This window comes from Myxocyprinus asiaticus, chromosome 22 (assembly GCF_019703515.2).
Source record: "Myxocyprinus asiaticus isolate MX2 ecotype Aquarium Trade chromosome 22, UBuf_Myxa_2, whole genome shotgun sequence".
In the NCBI taxonomy this organism is placed as follows: Eukaryota; Metazoa; Chordata; class Actinopteri; order Cypriniformes; family Catostomidae; genus Myxocyprinus; species Myxocyprinus asiaticus.
Genome location: NC_059365.1, coordinates 22,885,008 through 22,908,252, shown reverse-complemented (window position 1 = coordinate 22,908,252; position 23,245 = coordinate 22,885,008). Strand labels below are relative to the sequence as shown.

The 23,245-nt window shown below is 42.1% G+C and overlaps 1 protein-coding gene across 1 annotated transcript in view; it reads right to left on the bottom strand.

The window, feature by feature from the left end:
• LOC127412901 (teneurin-3-like) overlaps positions 1 to 23,245 on the bottom strand; it is a 203,018-nt gene that overhangs the window by 55,696 nt on the left and 124,077 nt on the right. The window contains exons 8-15 of the mRNA XM_051649606.1: positions 22,036 to 22,250; positions 20,337 to 20,544; positions 19,555 to 19,656; positions 15,337 to 15,531; positions 14,055 to 14,255; positions 2,625 to 2,810; positions 1,465 to 1,491; positions 78 to 224 (exon numbers count right to left, since the gene is read on the bottom strand). Coding sequence (XP_051505566.1) covers positions 78 to 224; positions 1,465 to 1,491; positions 2,625 to 2,810; positions 14,055 to 14,255; positions 15,337 to 15,531; positions 19,555 to 19,656; positions 20,337 to 20,544; positions 22,036 to 22,250 — 1,281 coding nt within the window. The remainder of the gene's footprint in view (positions 1 to 77; positions 225 to 1,464; positions 1,492 to 2,624; positions 2,811 to 14,054; positions 14,256 to 15,336; positions 15,532 to 19,554; positions 19,657 to 20,336; positions 20,545 to 22,035; positions 22,251 to 23,245) is intronic.

Here is a 23,245-nt window from a genome sequence, read left to right as displayed (position 1 = left end):
ATTTTAGAAAGAGCGTGGAAACAGTGTCCAAGTGTTAACAAAAACATTCAGCTCTCAAGTTCCCAGCATTTTCTTACCTCCCTCATTGTCCTTGCCGTCTGAGCAAAGGGTTTCCATAGCGACATCACACCCCACCCCTCTCCATCCCGACTGGCAGAGGCAATACCATCCGTTCTGGTCCAGAATGCACCTGCCGTTGTTGTTGCACAGCCCTGGACAACTATCTACCAGGACAAATTAATCAGTTACACATAGAGAACAATCAGCAGCCTAGGATGTGTCAAGGGGTGGAGAACGTTAACTTTTTAAACATAAAGGGGAGAACATGGCCAATGTGTCTTTCTCAGTCAGACAAATGTTTGGAACTTGACATTTTAAAGACATTGGACAGGACTCAGGGACAACTGTAATTTCACATGAAACAATATACTGTGTGTTTTTTTATTTTCTGTTCTCCATTTTTTGAGGGACTTGATAAATAAATTCTACTAAATATTAATGGCATAGCTAGGCAACATGATTTTCATAAAGTTACAAATATTTATTATGTATCTGAGCAGTTTAAAAGTTAGTCTTTATTGCAGTCCTTAAAGATATTTTGAAAAATAATATCACATTACATGTATTTGTCCATGTGAATTAACAGTATGCTGAGTTTAACAGCACAAGTGCAGAGTGAGTTCATCAGACAGTATACAAGTGCTCAGTACTGAAGTCATATCCTTTGTCACAGAATGTTTGAAGTCAAAGGAAATTACAGAGGGAAATGCTAAACTAAAGGAGCTTAGCAGCTGCTAAATATTACATTAAGAGACAGTGAGATGTACAACAATGGGGATTTGGGGCAGTAATATGAATGTGTATATGTGCATGGACTGACTGATGACTGTGTGTGTGTGTGTGTCTGCCTGCCTACAGTTAAAAAAAAAAAAAAAACAGTAAATCTGAAACTGAACACACGGAGGGACACATTAATACATGGTACATAGACATAATGAAAGTCATGCTTGAGAGACAGAGGGGTCAGAGCCACATGCTCTCTTCAGGGCAGCATGACCTTTACCTCTATATCCTATCCAGTCTGCTATCATGAAAAGACATTCAGGGGAAAGAATTAATCATGGTGGTGTTATACTGCAGAATGCAGTGATTTAGTGTCAGTCATTTCTATAGACAGCCCAGGCAGCCTTTACTGGTTACAAATTCTAATATGTGGTGGCTTACTCTCTCCTAAGTAAATATGGCATTTTATGATAGCTTAATTAGAGAAAGGCAGGAATGCTTCTGATTTTTGTCTTTTTCTTCTTTTTTTTTTCTTCTTTTTTTTTGCAAAAGCAAGGAAAAACATTTGAGGAAAACATAATTAAAAGGAAATTCATGAAAACTATAAATTAAACGAAAAATAAAATGTTTATTCCACACATCACATAAGCACAACTTGACTGATGAATGAAAGCACTGTACCTTTGATTTTACTGTCCATAAAGTGAGCTAGAGTAATGAAAAGAAAGAAAGAGAGAACAGGAAAAAAAAAGAGAAGCCATTCAAATTCCATCGGTCATAAAATCTCTATTAATTAAGTTTTGTATAATTCTAAATCTGTATGTAATAAATGTACATATTCAAAGTTCGCAAATTGGTAACCTGTGAGCTCTCATAATGAGTATATGACATTTGAAAATATGCTACATTAATGTATTATTTGATTCTGTCTCAAGATCCTTACGAACAATATGGCCAAGGTTCACACGTTTTGACTGATGAATTTTCCCGTTTTCCAGAGTTTTCCGGTTGTTGATGATTACTGAATAAGGATTTTAATCGTTTTAAATAAAAACAAATATTAAATAAAAGTGTTTTCCATGACAGTGGGAACTCTGTGGGACACTTTTCAATATTACACTTTTTTAGACTAACTTAAAGAGATAGTTAACCCAAAAATTGCAATTCATAATTTTCTCACCCTCATACCATCCCAGATGTGTATTACTTTATTTCTTCTGCTAAACACAAATGAGGATTTTTAGAAGAATGTTTCAGCTCTGTAGGTTCATACAATGCAAGTAAATGGTTGCCAGAAATTTGAAGGTCCAAAAAGCATGTAAAGGCAGCATAAAGGTAATCTATACAGCTCCAGTGGTTAAATCTATATCTACAGAAGTGATATTATAGAGGTGGGTGATCAATATTTAAGTCCTTTTTCACTATAAATTCTCCTCCCTGCCAAGTAGGTAGCAATATGCAAGAAGAATGCGAATTGCCAAAAACAAAAAAAGAATGTGAAAGTGAAGATTGATGGTAAAAGATAATTTAAATATTGATCTGTTTCTCACCCACACCTATCATATCGCTTCTAAAGATATAGATTAAACCACTGGAGTCTTAAGGATTATGGCTGCCTTTATGTCTTTTTGGAGCTTCAAAATTTTGGTCACTATTCACTTGCATTGTGAGGACCTTCAAAGCTGAAATATTCTTCTACAAATGTTCATTTGTGTTAAGCAGAAGAAAGACAGTCATACACATCTGGGATGGCATTAAGGTGAGTATATAATGAGAGAATTTTCATTTTTGGGGAAACTATCCCTTTAACAAAATACAAAGTTCATAACATGCAAACTCACCGATATTGCAGTTTTCTCCAGTCCAACCTTGATGACACTCACACCTCCCCTTGCGACACATGCCATGCTCCCCACAGTGAGGCTGACAGTTCTCCTGTTCACATCCTGCCCCCGACCAGCCGTCCGCACACCGACACACACCTCCAACACAAGTGCCATGAGGACTGCAATCTGTTGCACACATTTCTGGGACAAAAAGTCATGACAGACAACTGTGTAGCAGGGCTAGTCATAAAAATACATCTTATAAAACAACTATAAAACACAGCTTTCATTGATGGACCCTCAAGTATAAAGCCACAGAGCTATCCACAATATTCCTGAGTCCCATGACGCTTTGCGGGCGATGTGGGCGGAACTTCCGGTTAAGCGTATACAATCGTTATGTTATGTACTAATGCAGCATTAAAAATGACAGAAACTTGAGAACAAATGTTCACAGAATTATAGCGAGGCGATATTGTTCTTCCTTCCTATATCTGTTTATGATTATGGGTTTCAGGATGATGGACAAATATTGCAAATAGAAGCATTTTAGTTATTTTATTTAGTCTTTATCCATTGATGGAAGAACCTGATCAGACTAACCTGAAAAGCTATGTAAACTATTGGCGCCTTCACAGCTGTAAATTTGGACATGTTTTGAGAACTGTAGATAATTAAGTTTATTTTTAAGGATATATTGATTCTAGTCAGAACCTGAGGAGTTTGTTGTACCGAGATTATGTTCTTACTGCAGATACCGGGGAGGTCCAGACAGCAGGATGCTTGTGTATTGCAGGACTCAAGCGATGATACTGTCATGCTGCCGTTTCTCTGATAAAATACAATTATTTTGCGTGAGATGAATGTGAAGTAAACTCAATCTAGCTTTATAATTATTAGTTTACATACATAATCTCCATTTCTAAATGCTATAACCTACATGAAATGTTTTAGTGTTGACTGAACAACTGATCCTGTTGATAGATTGAATTTATTGTTCTTGTGTAGGAAATAACCGTGTTTTAGCAGCCACACAATAAACTGTACCATACAAAAAGAACTACATGCAATACGAATAAGCATATTTATTTGGGCATATATTATAAACTTTTTACACAAAAGTTCAATGTTCTCTGTAAAGCAACTATAAAACATGTATTATTAAAAGCACTGTACAAATAAATGTAACTGATACTGAATTAATGTCCACAGTGTTTTCCAGATCACCTTTTCCCCTTAAGGGAAGACATGCACATTCTGCAAAGACAGTGCTAAGTGAATTGCAGGCAGGAAAAATGCAGGGCAGAGGAAAATCAAAATACAATTAATTTCAAACGTGATAAAACATCTCAATACTGTACATGTCTAAGCTAATAATTATGGTCTTCCACAGTAGACTTTATCCATTTACCATCACAGCATGAAAAGAGCTGAAAACATAGTCACTACTCACAGACAGTTCAGGTAAAACACTGTTCCTTTTTATACTCCGTAATAACGTCATTTCAAAACATGTGAAGCATTCACACAGGCCATTGCTGAATAATGCTATCGTTTATATGTAATTCATTGTGCTCCATTTCTGGATGTTCTGCCATAACGGTGGATAATATAAGTAATCCTCGCTGTTGACTTCTTGCCAATAAAGTGAAAAGAGCACACAAACAAATTATTCCAAGATTTTTCAAGTCAATCCTTCTGTAGGCAGCCGATGGAAGAAGCAGCATCTGGGACTGGAGCGCTTTGCTTTGCGATTGGTTTCTGATAATAACATTGCTGTTTTAGATAAAACTTTAGTTTTGCTTTATTATTAGGATAACCATTAACTGCACACACTGTCTGGGAAATTTTGAAGACATCTTACAACATTTAAAAAGCAAGAATCTAACCGCATGACACGCAAGCAGAGACCGGCTACACAAAACGCCAACTAATCGCACTTCCACTAGCCAACTGGAAAAATCCTCCCACCTAGCGAAATACAGTTGATTTGCTGAGAATATTGTGGATAGCAATCTAGTCCATTAGAGGGTAGGTCATCGTAATACTCTCCTATTCAACCTTTTGCTGAATCTTCTTTAGCAATGCAAGTCTAGCATGTGGTTTACTTTTACAATGGAAGCAAAGAACAGCTTGAAAGACTAAATGATCTGAATATCTGACAGCTGTTTTGCTTTACCTAAATGTTTTTGCTTGTTTTGGCAATAGAAATAGACACAACAGCACAGTGCTGAATTATAACCACCATGATTGACTGCATCTTTGGAACTCTAATTCTCACTGATGGATTGTGTTTGAATGTTGGGGTATAAAATTGTCAATAATCCTTTGATAGTTTTGTGCTAAAGCCAATGCACAATGGCTCTGAACTTGTCATCCTGCAAGCTGTGACTGCTAACATTTTCTGCTAACATATACACTTATACACATCACACTCAGTGTCAGGCATACACATTCACACAAGATTTTCAAGGGCAAGAGCCTTTTTTCACAAAATTTTATTTCTGTGTATTATTACATTTAGTGTCTTTAAAAATGCAAAAATAAATAAATAAATACAAATAAAAAAAATATCTGCAAGGTTTCATGTATAAATAGCTTTATATAATGTAGTAGGCTATTTCATCTTGCAGAAAGTGCTGCCAACAAAACTCACAAGAAACCATTCAGTGTGAAAGTCAAAAAAGCATGGGAGGTTTAAAATTGTATATATATATATATATATATATATATATATATATATATATATATATATATATATATATGGCTGCATGCCAAATCTTGTTTTGGGGGGTATTTAATAAATAATTACATCCATAAGCCTTGACCATATTCTGCAGGTCATCAAAAACTGGGCACTCCGTTATTCTAGAGAGACATCCTAAAATAGGAAGACTTGATTCCATAGATGGTGCTAGAACAACTTCATTACTCAGTTTATATTATACATTTAATTTACCTTCAACTTAAAATATCCCAGTGGTCTGCAAACCATTAATCTAAATGAATTAATATGCAAGTTACTGTACATCAGCATGTCTGTTTCCAGTCAGACACTAATCTGCATGTAAAGATACAGAGTGTTCGTATTTCACATATTACATCTGCATGCGTCAAACACCCATTGCTTCTGTGTTTCAAAGGAATTTTCACTTTCAGTATGTATTCTTTGCATAAATTCATATAAATCAGGTATTGTGTGCTCTGTGTTAGAGATCTAGCTATATAGTACTTCTGGTTTCACGTTGCATGCTGGAATCAGACATCAAAGCGTACAGTAGGAATATCTAACCATGCCTGATAATAAGGGAAACTTAGAACTGGCTTGCCCCCATCCACCTTCATTTCAACTAATCATTATGTCCTTACAACTATCACCTCAATGACTCCTTAAAACCCTAGGAAATAACACAGCCCAGGGCAATTTTAAATTCATAAGTCCATGCTGGAGCCAATTTATCACTGCAGAGAAATTACACCAGTGACTTTTTCAAACTTCTCTGCTGCCTAAGGCAACCTTTCAGGCAAGTTCAGAATTGGTCTTCCATTAAGCCATTTTTGTAAAAAGCAACTTTTAGAGGAAAAAAAGTCCTCCTAACAAATAAATAACAACTAAAATTGAGAGAAACATAAGTAAAGTCTCTCTGATGTTTGTACACAGGAGTCCATATGCCGTCCCTCTCAAGATGAGGGTTTTTTCCCCCTTCAATTTCAAGGACTTGAAAGGTCTGAGTTTGTGTTGACTCTCTGGAATATTAAATTGCTCTGAAAGGTTGAAGGGGTGGCTGAATCAGTCAATCTTTTATTCTTTTTTTTTTTGTTGTTAAACAGCCTTCTTTTTCCACGGCAGTCGATGTAATCAATTTTTCATTAGCGGCAAGTTGTTTATCTGTTTTTAGCACTTCCAGGTTCCAGCGGGAGGCGGGTCGATCTACGCCACATACCCGTTAATTAAAGTGTATTTAATTGAGGTGGAACAGTGGAGGTAATGAAGAGACAAAACCCCAACTGTGCAAGCAAGTGGACTCCCATTGCTCTCATGGCCAGAGCTGCAGCTATTGTAAAAGTGGCCCTACTCTCACAAACACTATGGAAGTAGAAGTACAATGTAATGGCTTAGTGGCTTTACAATTATTTTTTTATTTTTTATTTTTTTGCATTTAGTAAAAGTGTAAAGTTTAAATTTCATGTTTAAATTGAATATTTTAGTAAAATGGCATATTGATATATTATATACAAGATTCATTGCTAATGAAAAGTCTCAAAACAATCTAATTAAAATCTAAATCAAGTCGAGTTAGGTTAGAGCACGGACCCTAGGCGGTCTGTGATCGTGCTGTCTGAGGCTGAGACTAGTTAAACCCATATAAATATTAATCTAAATTTAGTTCACATTTGAAAAGAAAATATTTTATTGCAGATCAGACAGTCTGGGATATCAAGCACATAAAAATTGGATGTGGTGTGGTGCTCTTTGTTTTAGCATAACACATCTTGATAATTGCAGAGGCACATTTATTGTTCTCTTCAAATTTAAAATTCACAAATTTCCATTATTTTATGGAATAATTCCCACAACATTCTTTTTCAGTATACCAATTACTTACAGGCATCACCAAGGGAAAGTAAGGGAATTTAATTAGTGTGTTACATACAGGTGCATCGTTGCCACAGAAAATGCTGACATGATATACATTAGCGGCCAAAAGTTTGGAATAATGTACAGATTTGGTACTTTAATTCACCAAAGTGGCATTCAACTGATCACAAAGAATAGTCAGGACATTACTGATGTAAAAAACAGCACCATCACTATTTGAAAAAAGTCATTTTTGATCAAATCTAGACAGGCCCCATGTCCAGCAGCCATCACTCCAACACGTTATCCTTGAGTAATCATGCTAAATTGCTAATCTGGTACTAGAAAATCACTTGCCATTATATCAAACACGTCTGAAAGCTATTTGGTTCATTAAATGAAGGTTAACATTGTGTTTGTTTTTGAGTTGCCACAGTATGCAATAGACTGGCATGTCTTAAGATCAGTATTAGGTAAAAAATGGCAAAAAAGAAACAGCTTTCTCTAGAAACTCATCAGTCAATCATTGTTTTGAGGAATGAAGGCTATACAATGCTAGAAATTGCCACAAAACTGAAGATTTCATACAAAGGTGTACACTACAGTCTTTAAACACAAAGGACAACTGGCTCTAACAAGGACAGAAAGAGATGTGGAAGGCCCAGATACAACTAAACACGAGAATAAGTACATCAGAGTCTCTAGTTTGAGAAACAGATGTCTCACATGTCCTCAGCTGACAGCTTCATTGAATTCTACCCACTCAACACCAGTTTCATGTACAACAGTAAAGAGAAGACTCAGGGGTGCAGGCCTTATGGGAAGATTTGCAAAGAAAAAGCCACTTTTGGAACAGAACAACAAAAAGAAAAGTTTAGAGTGGGCAAAGAAACACAGACATTGGACAACAGATAACTGGAAAAGAGTATTATGGATCTTAACCCCATTGAGCTTTTGTGGGATCAGCTAGACTGTAAGGTGCATGAGAAGTGCCTGACAAGACAGCCACATCTATGGCAAGTGCTTCAGGAAGTGTGGGGTGAAATGTCACCTGAGTATCTGGACAAACTGACAGCTAGAATGCCAAGGATCTGCAAAGCTGTCATTGCTGCACGTGGAGGATTTTTTGATGATAATTTTTTTTTTTATAAATTGTAATAGTAATTTTTCATGTTATTAATGTCCTGACTATACATTGTGATCAGATGAATGCCACTTTGGAGTATTAAAGTACCAATTTCTTTCCATAAGAGCAAAATCTGTACATTATTCCAAACTTTTGGCCGCCAGTATATATATATATTTGTTTTTGTTTATTCGACTCTAATCGATTTTTTTTACTCTGAACAGAAACACATGAAATCTGATTTTTATAAACACGACCCAAACCACATCCTTATGTGGTTTAAAATCTGATTCTAAATTTTGGAAATGCATTTCAGTCTGAAAGATCAGATTTTAAGTAGTTCCCTATCTGTCACTCACTTGACGTTGTGTCGATGTAGTGACACTAGGGGTCACTCTTGGGAGCCCCAAACACCTCTGCTTTTTGAAAAAGGCCAATGGGAATTGGCGAGTGGAATTTGCATGCCACTCCCCCGGACATACGGGTATAAAAGGAGCTGGTATGCAACCACTCATTCAGATTTTCTCTTCGGAGCCGAGCGGTTGTGTTCATCGAGCTGAATTACTCTGCCGATCCATTCACCTCGAAAAGCTGTTGGATTTACGGCGCATTACAGCGGCTTCTCCCCCTCTTGCACTGATGAAGTGCAGAGAACGCCCCATGGCACTTCAGCAGCTAAAAGAGTATATTCTTCCTACTAAAAGAGTATATTTTCCCTTCTTAAAAGATTGGCATTAACGGAGAGCGTCTTTTTAAAGATGCCTCTCCGTTTGTGTGTATTTCCTGGTTGCAGTCGTTACCTCTCTGCTTCCAATGGCCACGATCGTGGTCTTACGTGCTTGGGCGCTGCCCACGCAGAGACAGCGTTCATGGACGGGTCATGTTCTCACTGCGAGAGCATGACCATGGCAACGTTGCGGTCGTGGTTTTTCCTTCGTTAGAGGGAAAGACCACCCCAGCGGCTCCCCGCCTCGGTCCTTCTACCTACGGGTTTGAGGCCGCGTCGGTTAGCACTTGGGGCGATTTGGGGACCCCAATGGGAGCCACTCTGCCAGGTATCTCCCCATGGACCTCCCATTCCCCAGTACGCTCGTTTGCCCCACTGGGATGAGACCGCCGGCAGACCACTCCATCCCCCGGTGGAGGGCCGGGAGGAGAATCTTTTGTTTCATATTTCGCCACAGTACCCAAAACTTCAACAAAAGAGTGGCTTTCTTGTTCCCTGGGTCACATGTCAGGTGCACACGGCCGTTGTCACAACCACCGTCCACCGTCCCATTTTGGCAGGTTTGGCGCTCTAGTGGCGGACCACCCGCCCCTGTGTGCCCAGCTGTGGCACAAACATGCCCACACCGGGTTGGTTCCGACAGACTGAAGGGATGATATTCCTCCTCCCCACTCCTCAACAAATCTTATGGTGGGCGTCAGGAACAAGGTAAGTGCTTCGATGTCTCTGGACTCAGCATGGCCACAGGGTTCGAGCCCCTTCGATGTGGCTCCTCAGGCTCCGCCCCGCCGCGAGGCCCCACCCGCTGGTACATCCGATGTGATTGTCCCCTTGGTTTGACCGCTTCAGCACTGGCTTCAGACTCGAGTCCCTAGATGGGCATAGTGCCACGGGACACATCACGTGGTCGTCATGCCGATCTGTCACAGCCTCTTCAGCCCTTGGACTGACCTTGCATTTCTACGGGCAGGGGTTCCACTAGAGCAGGTCTCCAGGCACGTCGTGGTTACAACAGATGCCTCCAAGACGGGCTGGGGCGCCGTATGCAATGGGGACACGGCTGCCGGCTCCTGGACTGGCCCGCGGCTACGTTGGCACATCAACTGCCTCGAGTTGTTGGCAGTACTGCTCGCCCTGCGGAGGTTCTGGCCATTGATCCAGGGCAAGCACGTATTGGTCCGGATGGACAACATGGCGACGGTAGCGTATATCAACAGTTAAGGCGGTCTACGCTCCTGTTGCATGTCACAACTCGCCCGCCGTCTCCTCCTCTGGAGTCAGCAGCACCTCAAGTTGCTGCGAGCCACTCACATCACGGGCGACCTCAACACCATGGCAGATGCGCTGTCACGACAGGCTACACTCAGGGGAGAATGGAGACTCCACCCCCAGGTGGTGCAGCTGATTTGGAGTCAATTCGGTCGAGCACAGGTAGACTTGTTTGCTTCCAGGGAATCCTCCCACTGCGGTACACCCTGACTGAGGCACCCCTCAGTATAGACACGCTGGCACACAGCTGGCCCCTGGGATTACGCAAATATGCATTTCCCCCAGTGAGCCTACTTGCACAGGTCAGGGATGACGAGGAGCAGATTGTCCTAGTAGGCCCACACTGACATGGTTCTCGGACCTCACACTCCTCGCGACAGCATCCCCCCCACCAAGGAAGGGCATCCCCACAACGCCCCAGCCCGTCTTCTCAGGGACAGGGCACCATCTGGCACCTGCGACCAGACCTCTGGAATCTCCACATCTGGCCCTTGGACGGAACGAGGAAGACCTAAGTGGCCTACCACCCCCGATGTTAGACACGATCACTCAGGCTAGGGCTCCCTCTACAAGGTGCCTGTATGCCTTGAAGTGGCATCTGTCCGCTAAGTGTTGTTCTTCCCGACGTGAAGACCCCCAGAGATGCGCAGTCAGATCGATGCTTTCCTTCTTGCAGGAGAGGCTGGAGGGGTGGCTGTCCCCCCCACCCTGAAGGTGTATGTTGCCACCATTTCGGCACATCACAATGCAGTGGATGGTAAGTATTTGGGGAAGCACGACTTGATCATCAGGTTCCTGAGAGGCGCTAGGAGGTTGAATCCCTCCAGACCGCGCCTCATCCCCTCGTGGGACCTCTCTGTAGTCCTTCGGGGTCTACGAGGATCTCCCTTTGAGCCCCTGGAGTCAGTTGAGCTTAAGGCACTCTCTTTGAAGACTGCCCTCATGACTGCACTCACTTCCATGAAGAGGGTAGAGGATCTGCAGGTGTTCTCTGTCAGCGAATCGTGCCTGGAGTTCGGTCCGGGTTACTCTCAAGTGATCATGGGACCCTGACCGGGCTATGTGCCCAAGGTTCCCACGACCCCTTTTAGCGATGCCCCGGGAGGAGGCAGACCCAGCCTTGGTGTTGCTGTGTCCGGTGTGTGCTTTATGCATCTATTTGGATCGCACGCAGAACTTTAGAAGCTCCGAGCAGCTCTTTGTCTGCTTTGGTGGACAGCGGAAAGGAAGCGCTATCTCCAAACAGAGGATCGCCCACTGGGTCGTTGACGCCATCGTGATGGCATATCACGCTCAAGACGTGCCGCCCCCTGTGGGGTTACGAGCCCACTCTACTAGGAGCGTAGCGGCCTCCTGGGCCCTGACCAGTGGCGCCTCCTTGGCAGACATCTGCAGAGCAGCGGGCTGGGCAACACCCAACACCTTTGCGAGGTTCTACAATCTCCGGGATGTGCTGGTTTCATCCCATGTATTGTCAGGTACGAGCAGGTAAGTTCCGGGACAGCTGGCCGGGTGTACCACTTGCGCATAGTGCCTTTCCCCTCCCTTGAGGTGAAGACGTGTGCTTTTGTCTCCCAGTCGTGTTCACAAGCTGTGATCCCTGGATGACTTTCCTCTTTAACCCTGTGGCAGATGAGTTTGTGGAGAAACTCGCTGCCGGTGCAGTACGTGTGCTAATTAGGCCCTGTACTGGGGTAGGTGCTCCACATGTGCTGGTTCCCCATAGGTGGCCCCATGTGATATCTTCCGCTAAATCGTTTCCCTGTCTGTAAACTGCGTCTTTCTTGGGCAGAGGCCTCTCTGCCCCCGGTCACCATGTTTGTAGAAACTCCTTCCCCCTCAAGTAGGACCTACCATGCGATTTCTCCACATGACAAGACTCGGTAAGACCATGTGATGTATTTCCACTCAAAATACCCCCCCCCCCCCTTCGGGGTGTGGTCTTCGCGGTGTTCCACTCTTTTTGGGGAGAAAAAAAGAGAAAAAGAGGCCACGGCTGGGTTAGCCTGTCCCTATTTGTTGGGCAGTCGACTTGTTCCCAAAGGACCGTTCGATGCTCATAAGAGTGTTGGGGGAGGTTACGTGACGGCCTGGTGCACTGGCTACGAGGCACACAGCGGTCTGCCCGTCTCGCACCGCCAGTCCACGTAACACAGTTCAGCTAGTTGTGGCGTTTTGTATAGGGACCCCTAGTGTCACTACATCAGCACAACGTCAAGAGAGTGACAGATAGGGAACATCCTGGTTACTTTCGTAACCTCCGTTCCCTGATGGAGGGAACGAGACATTGTGTCCCTCTTGCCACAACACTGAACTACCCGTTGAAATGGCCGGGACCTTGTCTCAGCTCCTCAGCACAAAACCTGAATGAGTGGTTGCATACCTGCTCCTTTTATACCCGTATGTCCGGGGGAGTGGCATGCAAATTCCACTTGCCAATTCCCATTGGCCTTTTTTCAAAAAGCAGAGGTGTTTGGGGCTCCCAAGAGTGACCCCTAGTGTCACTACATTGACACAACGTCTCATTCCCTCCATCAGGGAACGGAGGTTACGAAAGTAACCAGAACGTTTTCTTAGGTAGCTTGGCTATATAAAGACATAAGTGGAGTAGTGTCTGAAGTTGGCATGTGGCATTAACTATGTAATGCATGTTAAATGAATGAACGATTGAGAGGTTTCGGACACAGCAAATGCATGAATTTGTCCATCACGCCTCATGGGTAATGCATTGTGCCATTATTTCATCTTAAAGGAATAGTTCACCCAAAAATGAAAATTCTCTCATCATTTACTCACCCTCATGCCAACCCAGAGATGTATGACTTTCTTAAGCAAAAAAAAAAAAAACTGAGATTTTTAGAAGAATATTTCAGCTCTGTATCAATATTTAATTCCTTTTTTACCATAAATCTTCATTTTCACTATCACTTTCAAAATGTGAACGTAAAAATGGAGATTTACAGTAAAAAAGGACTTAAATATTGATCTGATTCTCACCCAAACTTCTCATATCACTTCTGAAGGTATGACTAGAACCACTGGAGTCTTACGGATTACTTTTATGTGGCTTTTATGTCTTTTTTTTTTTTTTTTTTAGCATTCACTTGCATTTTAAGGACCAAAATAGCTGAAATATTCTTCTATAAATCTTTTTTTTTTTCTGGAATGGCATGAGGGTGATTAAATGATGAGAGAATTTTCAGCTTTGGGTGAACTACCCCTTATAGCAACGCGGTGAGATATCATGAATGGACACTAGAGGGGCAAAATTTATGCTGATGCTTAAAACAACCTTATTAGAAATACCAGGCATTTACTTCACTTTCTAAACAAATTATTTCATCACTTGCAAAATTACAGTTCAGGCAGTCATTTCTAAAAATCTGATTTTAAAAACAAACCGGATTTATATGCAGTGTGAACCAAGTCATTTGTGCCCCTATTAGCACCAACTTTGGACAGCTTTTTGAGTGCAGCCCTACAACTATTTCCTGTGACGTTTTCATTTGAAAGGAATTTAAGTTTGTGGTCAAATAATGAGTTTGATATTAAACATTATATTATGTGTCTCTAAGTTTAAGAGTAATCTCCAGTACATTTTTCATATAATAATAAATAACGTTGTGTAGTATTAAATACTACAAATAGTAAAAAAATCACATCAAAACTAATAACATCTTCTAATCTCAATCACGACATGACTAATCTCATTAAATTAGTGGTATTAGCAGGAGTCACTTTTACCTGTTGAGCAGTCAGGACCGGTCCAGTTCATGTCACAGATGCAGGTGCTGGTCTCACTCTGGAATGTACCGTGACCAGAGCAGTGTTCTGGACACATGGAGAGTTGCATCTCACAGTTAGCTCCGGTCCAGCCTGAGGTACAGTGGCACTGACCATGAAGACAGGAGCCATGTCCTGAACATGAAGGATCCTCACAGTCCACTGTGGAGAATACTTTGCATTTAGAATTCAGGGCATAGCCAGTCTGCCATGAAGTCTTGCAAAGCTTTTCAAAAAATCACTGTTTGAACTTTGTAAAATGTCATATGGTATATTCCTATATGATGGTGTATACAAATGTTAAACAGCTGGCAAAAGACATTGTAGGTTGAAGGCATCCTTTGACTTCCCCCTTACATTTGGGGTAATGGCTGTTCACATTAAATTTTGTTTTCTTCTAATGTTCAGGTTTAAGTAAGGCATCCCTGCGCATTGACCCTTTATATACGTAAGTGTTTTCTAAATTGTAGCCCTGACATGCAATACAGCCGAATGAAACTCATGATGTGCATTTATTTTTTAAATTTTTTTATTATTGTAATTTTGTAGTATTTGGCACTTGATCTAGTCAGTAGGTGTTGAACCCCAACCACATTTCTAATTTGCTCATAGAGTCATTTTTAGACAGTTCCCATGAACACATTAAATAATTCTGTAACCTATGCACTTGTTTTTTCTATTTATTTATTTTTTCCTATTACTTAAAGCACCTTTACAATAACTCTAACATTTGAAAAAGTAAAATAAAAAAGTTTATGCATTTTCCACTAAAAATTTTTTAAACAACACCACTTTTCCTATAAGATCTCTTTTTGTTTGGGTCTCTCACCAGGTGTCTCTCTCTTGTTGACCTCAAGGTGAGTTACTCATGCAATTCAATGACAATTATAACATTGGTCAAATGACCCAAACATAGACATCTAAAGAGTTAATTCCTAAGTCTATTGAATGCAGATCAATACACTCAATTGGACTGACCCAGAGAGAACAGGAGAAAAAGAATGAAAAGACAGGAAATATTTTGTATGTTGCCTTGTCGTGATTCCAAATGTAGAATCCATTTCAGTCAATGGAAGCTGCTAAATGGTTTGGGTAATTTATCAAAACAAAAACCAGCCTTTAAGTCAGTACACTCATCCATGTAATTAGCTGCTCAGTGGTGTTGAAAAAGTGCTCTCCTCTACTACAGTGAGCAAAATGTGCAATGGTCTCTCTACATAACTACTGAAATCTGTCCAGTTACCTTGGTCACAGCTGTTGCCTTTGTAGCCTGGGTTACACATGCAGAAGCCTGAAACACACAGGCCATGACCCCCGCACTGGACGTCCACACACTGACCGCTTGGCACGTCACATTCAATGCCCTTCCATCCGCTGTAGCACTGGCAGAGCCCTCCATTGTACTGACCATTGCCACTGCACAGAACTGGGCACGAAGCTAACGGAGAGAAAGTAAAGCTAGATGGATAAATGAAGGCAAACAGAAGGAATCTCACAAAAACATGTCCAGGTTACATTTCTCCCCAAAATCAAAAATATAAAGTTAAATATTGCATAAAGAAAATAAAGCCTATTGTAAGACCATTACATTTTTTTTGACATTGTGACAATTAATTACCCCCCAGTTCTCATTACCATTATGCGTCCAGATATTTTACTGTTTTTTTATTTTTCTATTGTTAATTCCCATTATTCTCAATGGTTATTCTCATTAGATTCTCATTACTGTAATACAGTAATGAAAATCAATCTGTTCTGACATTATTTTTTCATTGTATCATTGTTTCCTCCCATTAAATTATGAGAATTAGCTTTTTTGCATTATGGTAATGAGAATTAAAGGTGGAGCAAGCCATTTTCATCCAATACACTTTTTGTCAAATTCCGTGAATATCTCTTCACGGTCCGCTAGCTGTCCGTTCTGTGTGCGCGCTGAAAAAAAAATCGTCCTGGTTACTTTTGTAACCTCGTTGTGTCGATGTAGTGACACTAGTGGTCACTCTTGGGAGCCCCAAACACCTCTGATTTTGAAAAAGGCCAATGGGAATTGGCGAGTGGAATTTGCATGCCACTCCCCCGGACATACGGGTATAAAAGGAGCTGGCTCGCAACCACTCATTCAGGTTTTGTGCTGAGGAGCCGAGACAAGGTCCCGGCCATTTCAGCGGGTAGTTCAGTATTGTGGCAAGAGGGACACAATGTCTTGTTCCCTCCATCAGGGAACGGAGGTTACGAAAGTAACCAGGACGTTCCCTATCTGTCACTCACTCGATGTTGTGCTGATGTAGTGACACTAGGGGTCCCTATACGAAATGCCACAATAAGCTGAACTGTGTTACGTGGACTGGCGGTGCGAGACGTGGACTGTGTGCCTCGTAGCCAGCGCACCAGGCCGTCACGTAACCTCTGCCCAAGGAAGACACAGTTTACTGACAGGGAAACAATTTAGCGGAAGATATATCACATGGTGTCACCTATGGGGAACCAGCACATGTGGAGCACCTACCCCAGTACAGGGCTTAGTTAGCACATGTACTGCACCGGAAGCGAGTTTCTCCGCAAACTCGTCTGCCACAGGGCTAAGGAGGAAAGTCATCCAGGGATCACAACTTGTGAACACGACTGGGAGTCAAAAGCACATGTCTTCACCTCAGGGGAGGGGAAAGGCGCTATGCGCAAGTGGTACACCTGGCCAGCTGTCCCGGAACTTTCCTGCTCGTACCTGACAATATGAGACGAGACCGGCTCAACCCGGAGATTGTAGAATCTCGCAAAGGTGTTGGGTGTTGCCCAGCCCGCTGCTCTGCAGATGTCTGCCAAAGAGGCGCCATTGGCCAGGAGGCCACCACACTCCTAGTAGAGTGGGCTCGTAGCCCCATAGGGGGTGGCACGTCCTGAGCATGATATGCCATCATGATGGTGTCAATGACCCAATGGGCGATCCTCTGTTTGGAGACAGTGCTCATTTTCCGCTGTCCACCAAAGCACACAAAGAGCTGCTCGGAACTTCTAAAGCTCTGCATGCGATCCAAATAGATGCGTAAAGCACGCACCGGACACAGCAATGCCAAGGCTAGGTCTGCCTCCTCCCGGGGCAGTGCTTACAGGTTCACCACCTGATCCCTAAACGGGGTCGTGGGAACCTTGGACAAATAGCCCGGTCGGGGTCTCAGGATCATGTGAGAGTAGCCCGGAACGAACTCCAGGCACGTTTCGCTGACAGAAAACACCTGCAGGTCCCCTACCCTCTTGATGGAAGTGAGCGCAGTCATGAGGGCAGTCTTCAAAGAGAGTGCCTTAAGCTCAACTGACTCCAGGGGCTCGAAGGGAGCTCCCCGTAGACCCCGAAGGACTACAGAGAGGTCCCATGAAGGAATGAGGTGTGGTCTGGAGGGATTCAACCTCCTAGCGCCTCTCAGGAACCTGATGATCAAGTCGTGTGTTCCCAAATACTTACCATCTACTGCATCATGATGTGCCGAAATGGCGGCTACATACTCCTTCAAGGTGGAGGGGGACAGCCAACCCTCCAGCCTCTCCTGCAGGAAGGAAAGCACCGATCCGACTTCGCATCTCTGGGGGTCTTCGCATCGGGAAGAACACCACTCAGCGAACAGATGCCACTTCAAGGCATACAGGCCTCTTCGTCGCCCGGAGAGCGAGGTCGGTCGCAGCTCCTGCATCAGTCCCGGATCAGAACTACCCTCGTGCAGTTCTCTTAGTGCCTTGGCTTGGTGCACTTGCAGGGAGAGCCATGGCGTGCAGGGCGGAGGCGGCCTTTCCAGCGGCACTGCAGGCCTCAGTCGCCAGAGACGACGTAACCCTACAGGCGCTGGACGGGGGTCTCAGGTGGCCCCGCCAGGTGGCGGTGTTTTGCGGGCACAGGTGCACTGCAACCGCCTTTTCCACCTGGGGAATCGCCAAGTACCCCCTGGCAGCCCCACCATCGAGATTAGTGAGAGCGGCAGAGCTCAGAGACCGGGTCCGGGCAGTGAAAGGTGCCTGCCACAATCTCGTGGGCTCTTCATGCACCTCGACTGGGTGACCGCACCCGAAGTTGGGAGCCAAGTCGAGTCCTCAGCGTCAGACTAGACAGCCCGCTCTCCGATGCTGCAATCGAGAGCTCATCCACTTCGCGAGTGCTGAAACGAGATCGCGAACTCACCCTGAGACGAGCCGGCGGTCTCATCCCAGCGGGGCAAACGAGCGTACTGGGAAATGGGAGGTCCGTGAGGATTTACCCGGCGGAGTGGCTCCCATTGGGGTCCCCAAATCGCCCCAAGTGCTAACCGACGCAGCCTCAAACCCGTAGGTAGAAGGACTGAGGCTGGGAGCCGCTGGGGTGGTCTTTCCCTCTAACAAAGGAAAAACCGTGACCGCAACATTGCCATGGTTACGCTCTTGCAGTGAGAACATGACCCATCCACGAACGCTGTCTCCGCGTGGGCAGCACCCAAGCATGTAAGACTGCGATCGTGGCCATCGGAAGCGGAGAGGTAATGACCGCAACCAGGAAATACACACAAACGGAGAGGTATCTTTAAAAAGACGCTCTCCGTTTATGCCACTTTTTTAGAAGGGAAAATATACTCTTTCAGTAGGAAGAATATACTTTTTTAGCTGCTGAAGCACCCAGGGGCGTTCTCTGCACTTCACCAGTGCAAGAGGGGGAGAAGCCGCTGTAATGCGCTGTAAATCCAACAGCTTTTCGAAGTGAATGGATCGGCAAAGTAATTCAGCTCGCTGAACACAACCACTCGGCTCCGAAGAGAAAATCTGAATGAGTGGTTGCGAGCCATCTCCTTTTATACCCATATGTCCGGGGGAGTGGCATGCAAATTCCACTCACCAATTCCCAATGGCCTTTTTTCAAAATCAGAGGTGTTTGGGGCTCCCAAGAGTGACCCCTAGTGTCACTACATTGACACAACATCGAGTGAGTGACAGATAGGGAACTGGTGTTTGTACATAGCCCTGGCTCTGTAAAGTGGAAAATAAACAAAATGGATCGGACCAATCCACACAACACTATTCCAGCCAACCAGCAACAGGGGGTGGTTGCGGTTATTTGTCTTTTGGTCAGCTAACCCAGTTGTTAGTGTCGTTGCCTTTGAAATGCGCGTGCATGAATTTGGGGGGGGGGGGGGGGTGGAGCTTCTGAAGGAGCACTGAAGGGAGGGGTGTGTTTGTTTGGCTGTTGAGTTCAAAAATCAACAGTGTTTCTCAGGAATCGCTTACTCCAAGAGAGGGGTTATTTGCTTAATTGTCGTGAAAATAATTTAAAGTGCAAAAACTCATAGTGGTCCTAAAAAAGACTTTATTTTCATTATGCAAAACAGAATTTCTAATGTATTTCTTTTTGGGTGAAATATGCAATATGAATAAGTTTTGTGAGATTCACCCTGGTAGGAAAAACACCAAATAAATAAGTAAATAAAAAAATCTTAACAAAACCACACACCTCTTGAACAATATGGCCCAAGAAATCCTGGGAAGCAATTACATGTGCCTGAGACGCATTCTCCATTGCCATAGCAATTGTGTGTGCATTCCGTCATAGACTCTGCACAAAAAAGGTCAGATAACAAAAATTGCATTCTATTTATAGCATTTTAACTGCATTTTGTGTTCATATTTTAGATAATGGACAATACATAAGTATGGAAATAATCACTACCAGAGTGCCTTTATATCCAGAATTGATCGGAGTCTCTTTGTTTGCTGTCTTTCCTGAATTCCCACTTAATAAATAAATTAATAAATAATTAAAATAGCTAGTGCTTTCCTTTGGTGTAAATAAAAGTGGATCCCCATATACCATACCAAAATAAATTCATATGTGAAGATGAAAACAGTCGGCTTAGCAGAGCAGCTCAAAGCTCAGAAATTTAGTCTTTTGGCCTCCATATTCCCTGGCCTGACAGAAAGAGATAGCAGCAGAATCAAACATATTGATTAGCCAACAACTCAGGGCATGCTTCTTCATGCCTCATTATCACCATTGCACTAAGGCACTTGGGTGCAAGACAGAAATATAAAAAAGGACATCAGAAGACACCTATGCAGGCTTGTTATAGTGGTCCAGTTTTTCTGTCAGGCAACACATTACGTAATGTTGAGTTAAAATTGCATTTTCCATTTTTGTGCAGTAATAAACGTAAACCAAATTAACCAGCTACTCTCTGCGGTCATGAGCAAAGACAAATACTTATTCAAATGGCTGTATTCTATGTGCTAGCTTACCCAGCCCTATGGTGTTGTATGAGACAGGCTCTACAGTACGGCCATCATTGTAAAAGGCCAGGTGCCACACACCAGTGTGCAAGTACTGAATAAAGCCCGCCTGTTGAATGCTGACTGGAATCTCCAGTCTATCCCTGAGCTCAGGATCCAACTGAACGCGCTCTCTTGAGATGAGTCTACTGCCATCCAAAAGCTCCACAAAGTCATACTGAAACAAAAACAATTACATTTAACTGCTTTTTTCAGCTGTTGCCAAAAAAGGAAACATAACAACAAGACAAGCATGGATATTATGAAAAAAAGTGCAAATTTAATATCCAGACATTTTGACATTTAAATTGACATTACCCTGTCTGGTCCCAAAATATCATTACAAGATATCTCTTAAAACAGATTGGAGAAAGATTTTTGCTGTAATTGGCATTACAGAGAACTCTCCATACTACTTACAGTAGATATGCCTACTACTTAAACTCAAGTATCTAAATTAAAGTTTCTGCAATTGATTTTCAACTGGGCAGGTACAAAAAGCAATAAAGAGACACATAGCAAATTGGAGCTAGCACTCAATAAGCTTGCTTTAGTTTATTGTGATGGCTTTGGGGACACATTGATTGAACATCGACAAGAAGTCGGGCAGTTTTCTCAGCACTTACGAAAGATGCAGCTTTTATTGACAGCTGTGACTGTTTAACACCAAGCTAATCACTAGAAACAGAGAGATGTATTTCTGTTCAAGCACAGTTTGTTTCCTATGATTAAAGTAGGATTTGTTCTTTCTCATGTACAACCTTTAAGGGTTGATTCATCTCTCATTTATACTGAAAAGCTTCTGTCAATACTTGCCAGACAACAGCTTTGCCTGTTGTTTAATAAAAGCCAAAAAATAAAGCCGTTTCAATCCTTTTGGAAGATTAAAAAATAATCCTCTGACTTTCTGTTATTAATGCCGTTAAATGACTAATTTTAGACTTTGTTTAAATTGTGATAGGCAAAGAAGACTCTTTGACTGAACAGTCTAATAGATCAGTTCATGTGTCCAGGGCTACAGAGTACGACTAAGTGGTAGAATTTTTCTGCCTGTGTGTCTATGTTTTTTTAGATGTTATAAAATTGCACAACTCGTTTTGATTATGCACTACTCCTGAATTAAATATGTTCCTTACTAATGCTCTATAGCCATGTTTGCCTTCAAAAACTCCAAGAGATGACCGTCCTTAAATTATGAAGAGCCTGATAAAAGGAAATCTTTTAATAAGTCCCAACTCGGTCTCAGTGTCAGAATATTCCAATTTAGCCCTTTACAAATAAAGTGTTAATTATTTTATTTTTTTTAAAAGATGTAATTGTTGTTAAATCAGTTATTTAAAAAAATCCTAACTCTTACTCAAAATCACCCCTACTCAGAAGTAATGCTTTCCTATCAAATATGCATTTCTGTGGGACAAAATCTGTAATATGATTGGTAACTGTGCAATACAATATTTACTATCATTATTGGATTCTGCTCTTTAAATTTGAAAGGTCCCCACATCCACCATCACACCAAATCAGGTTCTGGTGTCACCAGTTTCTACAGATGGTGGCACCAGTATCTGATTTGGTGCCACCACTCTTATATCTTATTCTGGAGACCTACATGTCTCTTCAAAACAATGTTGTTTTATTGTATATCAAATTTGGGCACTTTAGTTATTACCTGTGTGTGCGAGGGTGGGAGTCCCCTCCTCCCATAGACTCCAATCAGAGCATTTTTCTGAATGGAAATGTTAAACTTGAGGAAGTGGGGTTTTTCAATGAGAAGTCTGGACCTCCAGAATACTGCTGGTGGAATGGCCTGTGCAACCTGCTGACCCAACTCCACTTGTCCTGTGTCCAGTGTGGAGTTGTACTGCAGCACCACACCTACCCTTCCTGTGAGCAGACACAAATCAATACACATATCAACAACAAAATATAAAAATTAATATTTCATATTATATTTTAATTAGTGAGCGAATGTAAGTTTTAATAGGCCCACAAAACTAGAAAACTGTGCCATTTACATTACTGTGCCATTTATAATAAAATTAATAATAAAACTTTTTGAAAAATGTAGCTAGATTTAAGGTAATTTAAGGTACTCGTTCTTGGGTGCTACTTAATTACCACATAATACATAATTACTGCTATTTATTGTTTGTTTGCCCGTATCACCCTGTCAAAATTCAGGACAGCAAATCCACTAATAAATTTGTCAAGACTTTTTCATTTAAGCCTGGTCGAATTTGACAATTCTTGGCCCATCTGACCTAGATAAAGCTAAGGAATTGGTCCTCTTTCAAGTCTACAATTTCAAAAGAAAATCCCATTAAAATATTCTTTTTATATTGCTCTATATATATTCAGATACAAACTGTATCTTCAATGATGAGAGTCTCTAAAACAACATCACGCTAAAACTTGCAGCAGGCATTTTCCATGCCCTTTCATACTCTCCACAAGGCTTTTGGCCTATCATTCAGATGCCAGAAAATAAAATGAATACATCACTGACAAACATCTTTATATTACACTACAGAAAGGGCCAAATAGTCTATTAGAAGAATACATTCTAGGACAAAATATAGTGGCATGTTAACACTCAGAGTGACAAAATTTTCTTTAACTGACTTGCTTCAAACTGATCCTTTACGAAACACGTTAATTAGCCATATTTAGAAGACAAACCCAGCACAGGATTGACTATTATTTGGAGACCGTCACTCCTCAAGTGAAAGATACTATCACCATTGCTTCTCTTAAGCACTTTAACAATCTTTAAGACTGGTCTTCTGGTCAGTGTCATTGTGTTGTTATCCCATTCCCAATTATTTACTGTATGTAGTCAACAAAGTTATGCCCCCCTTTGCTGTCCTATCTGGGTGAAT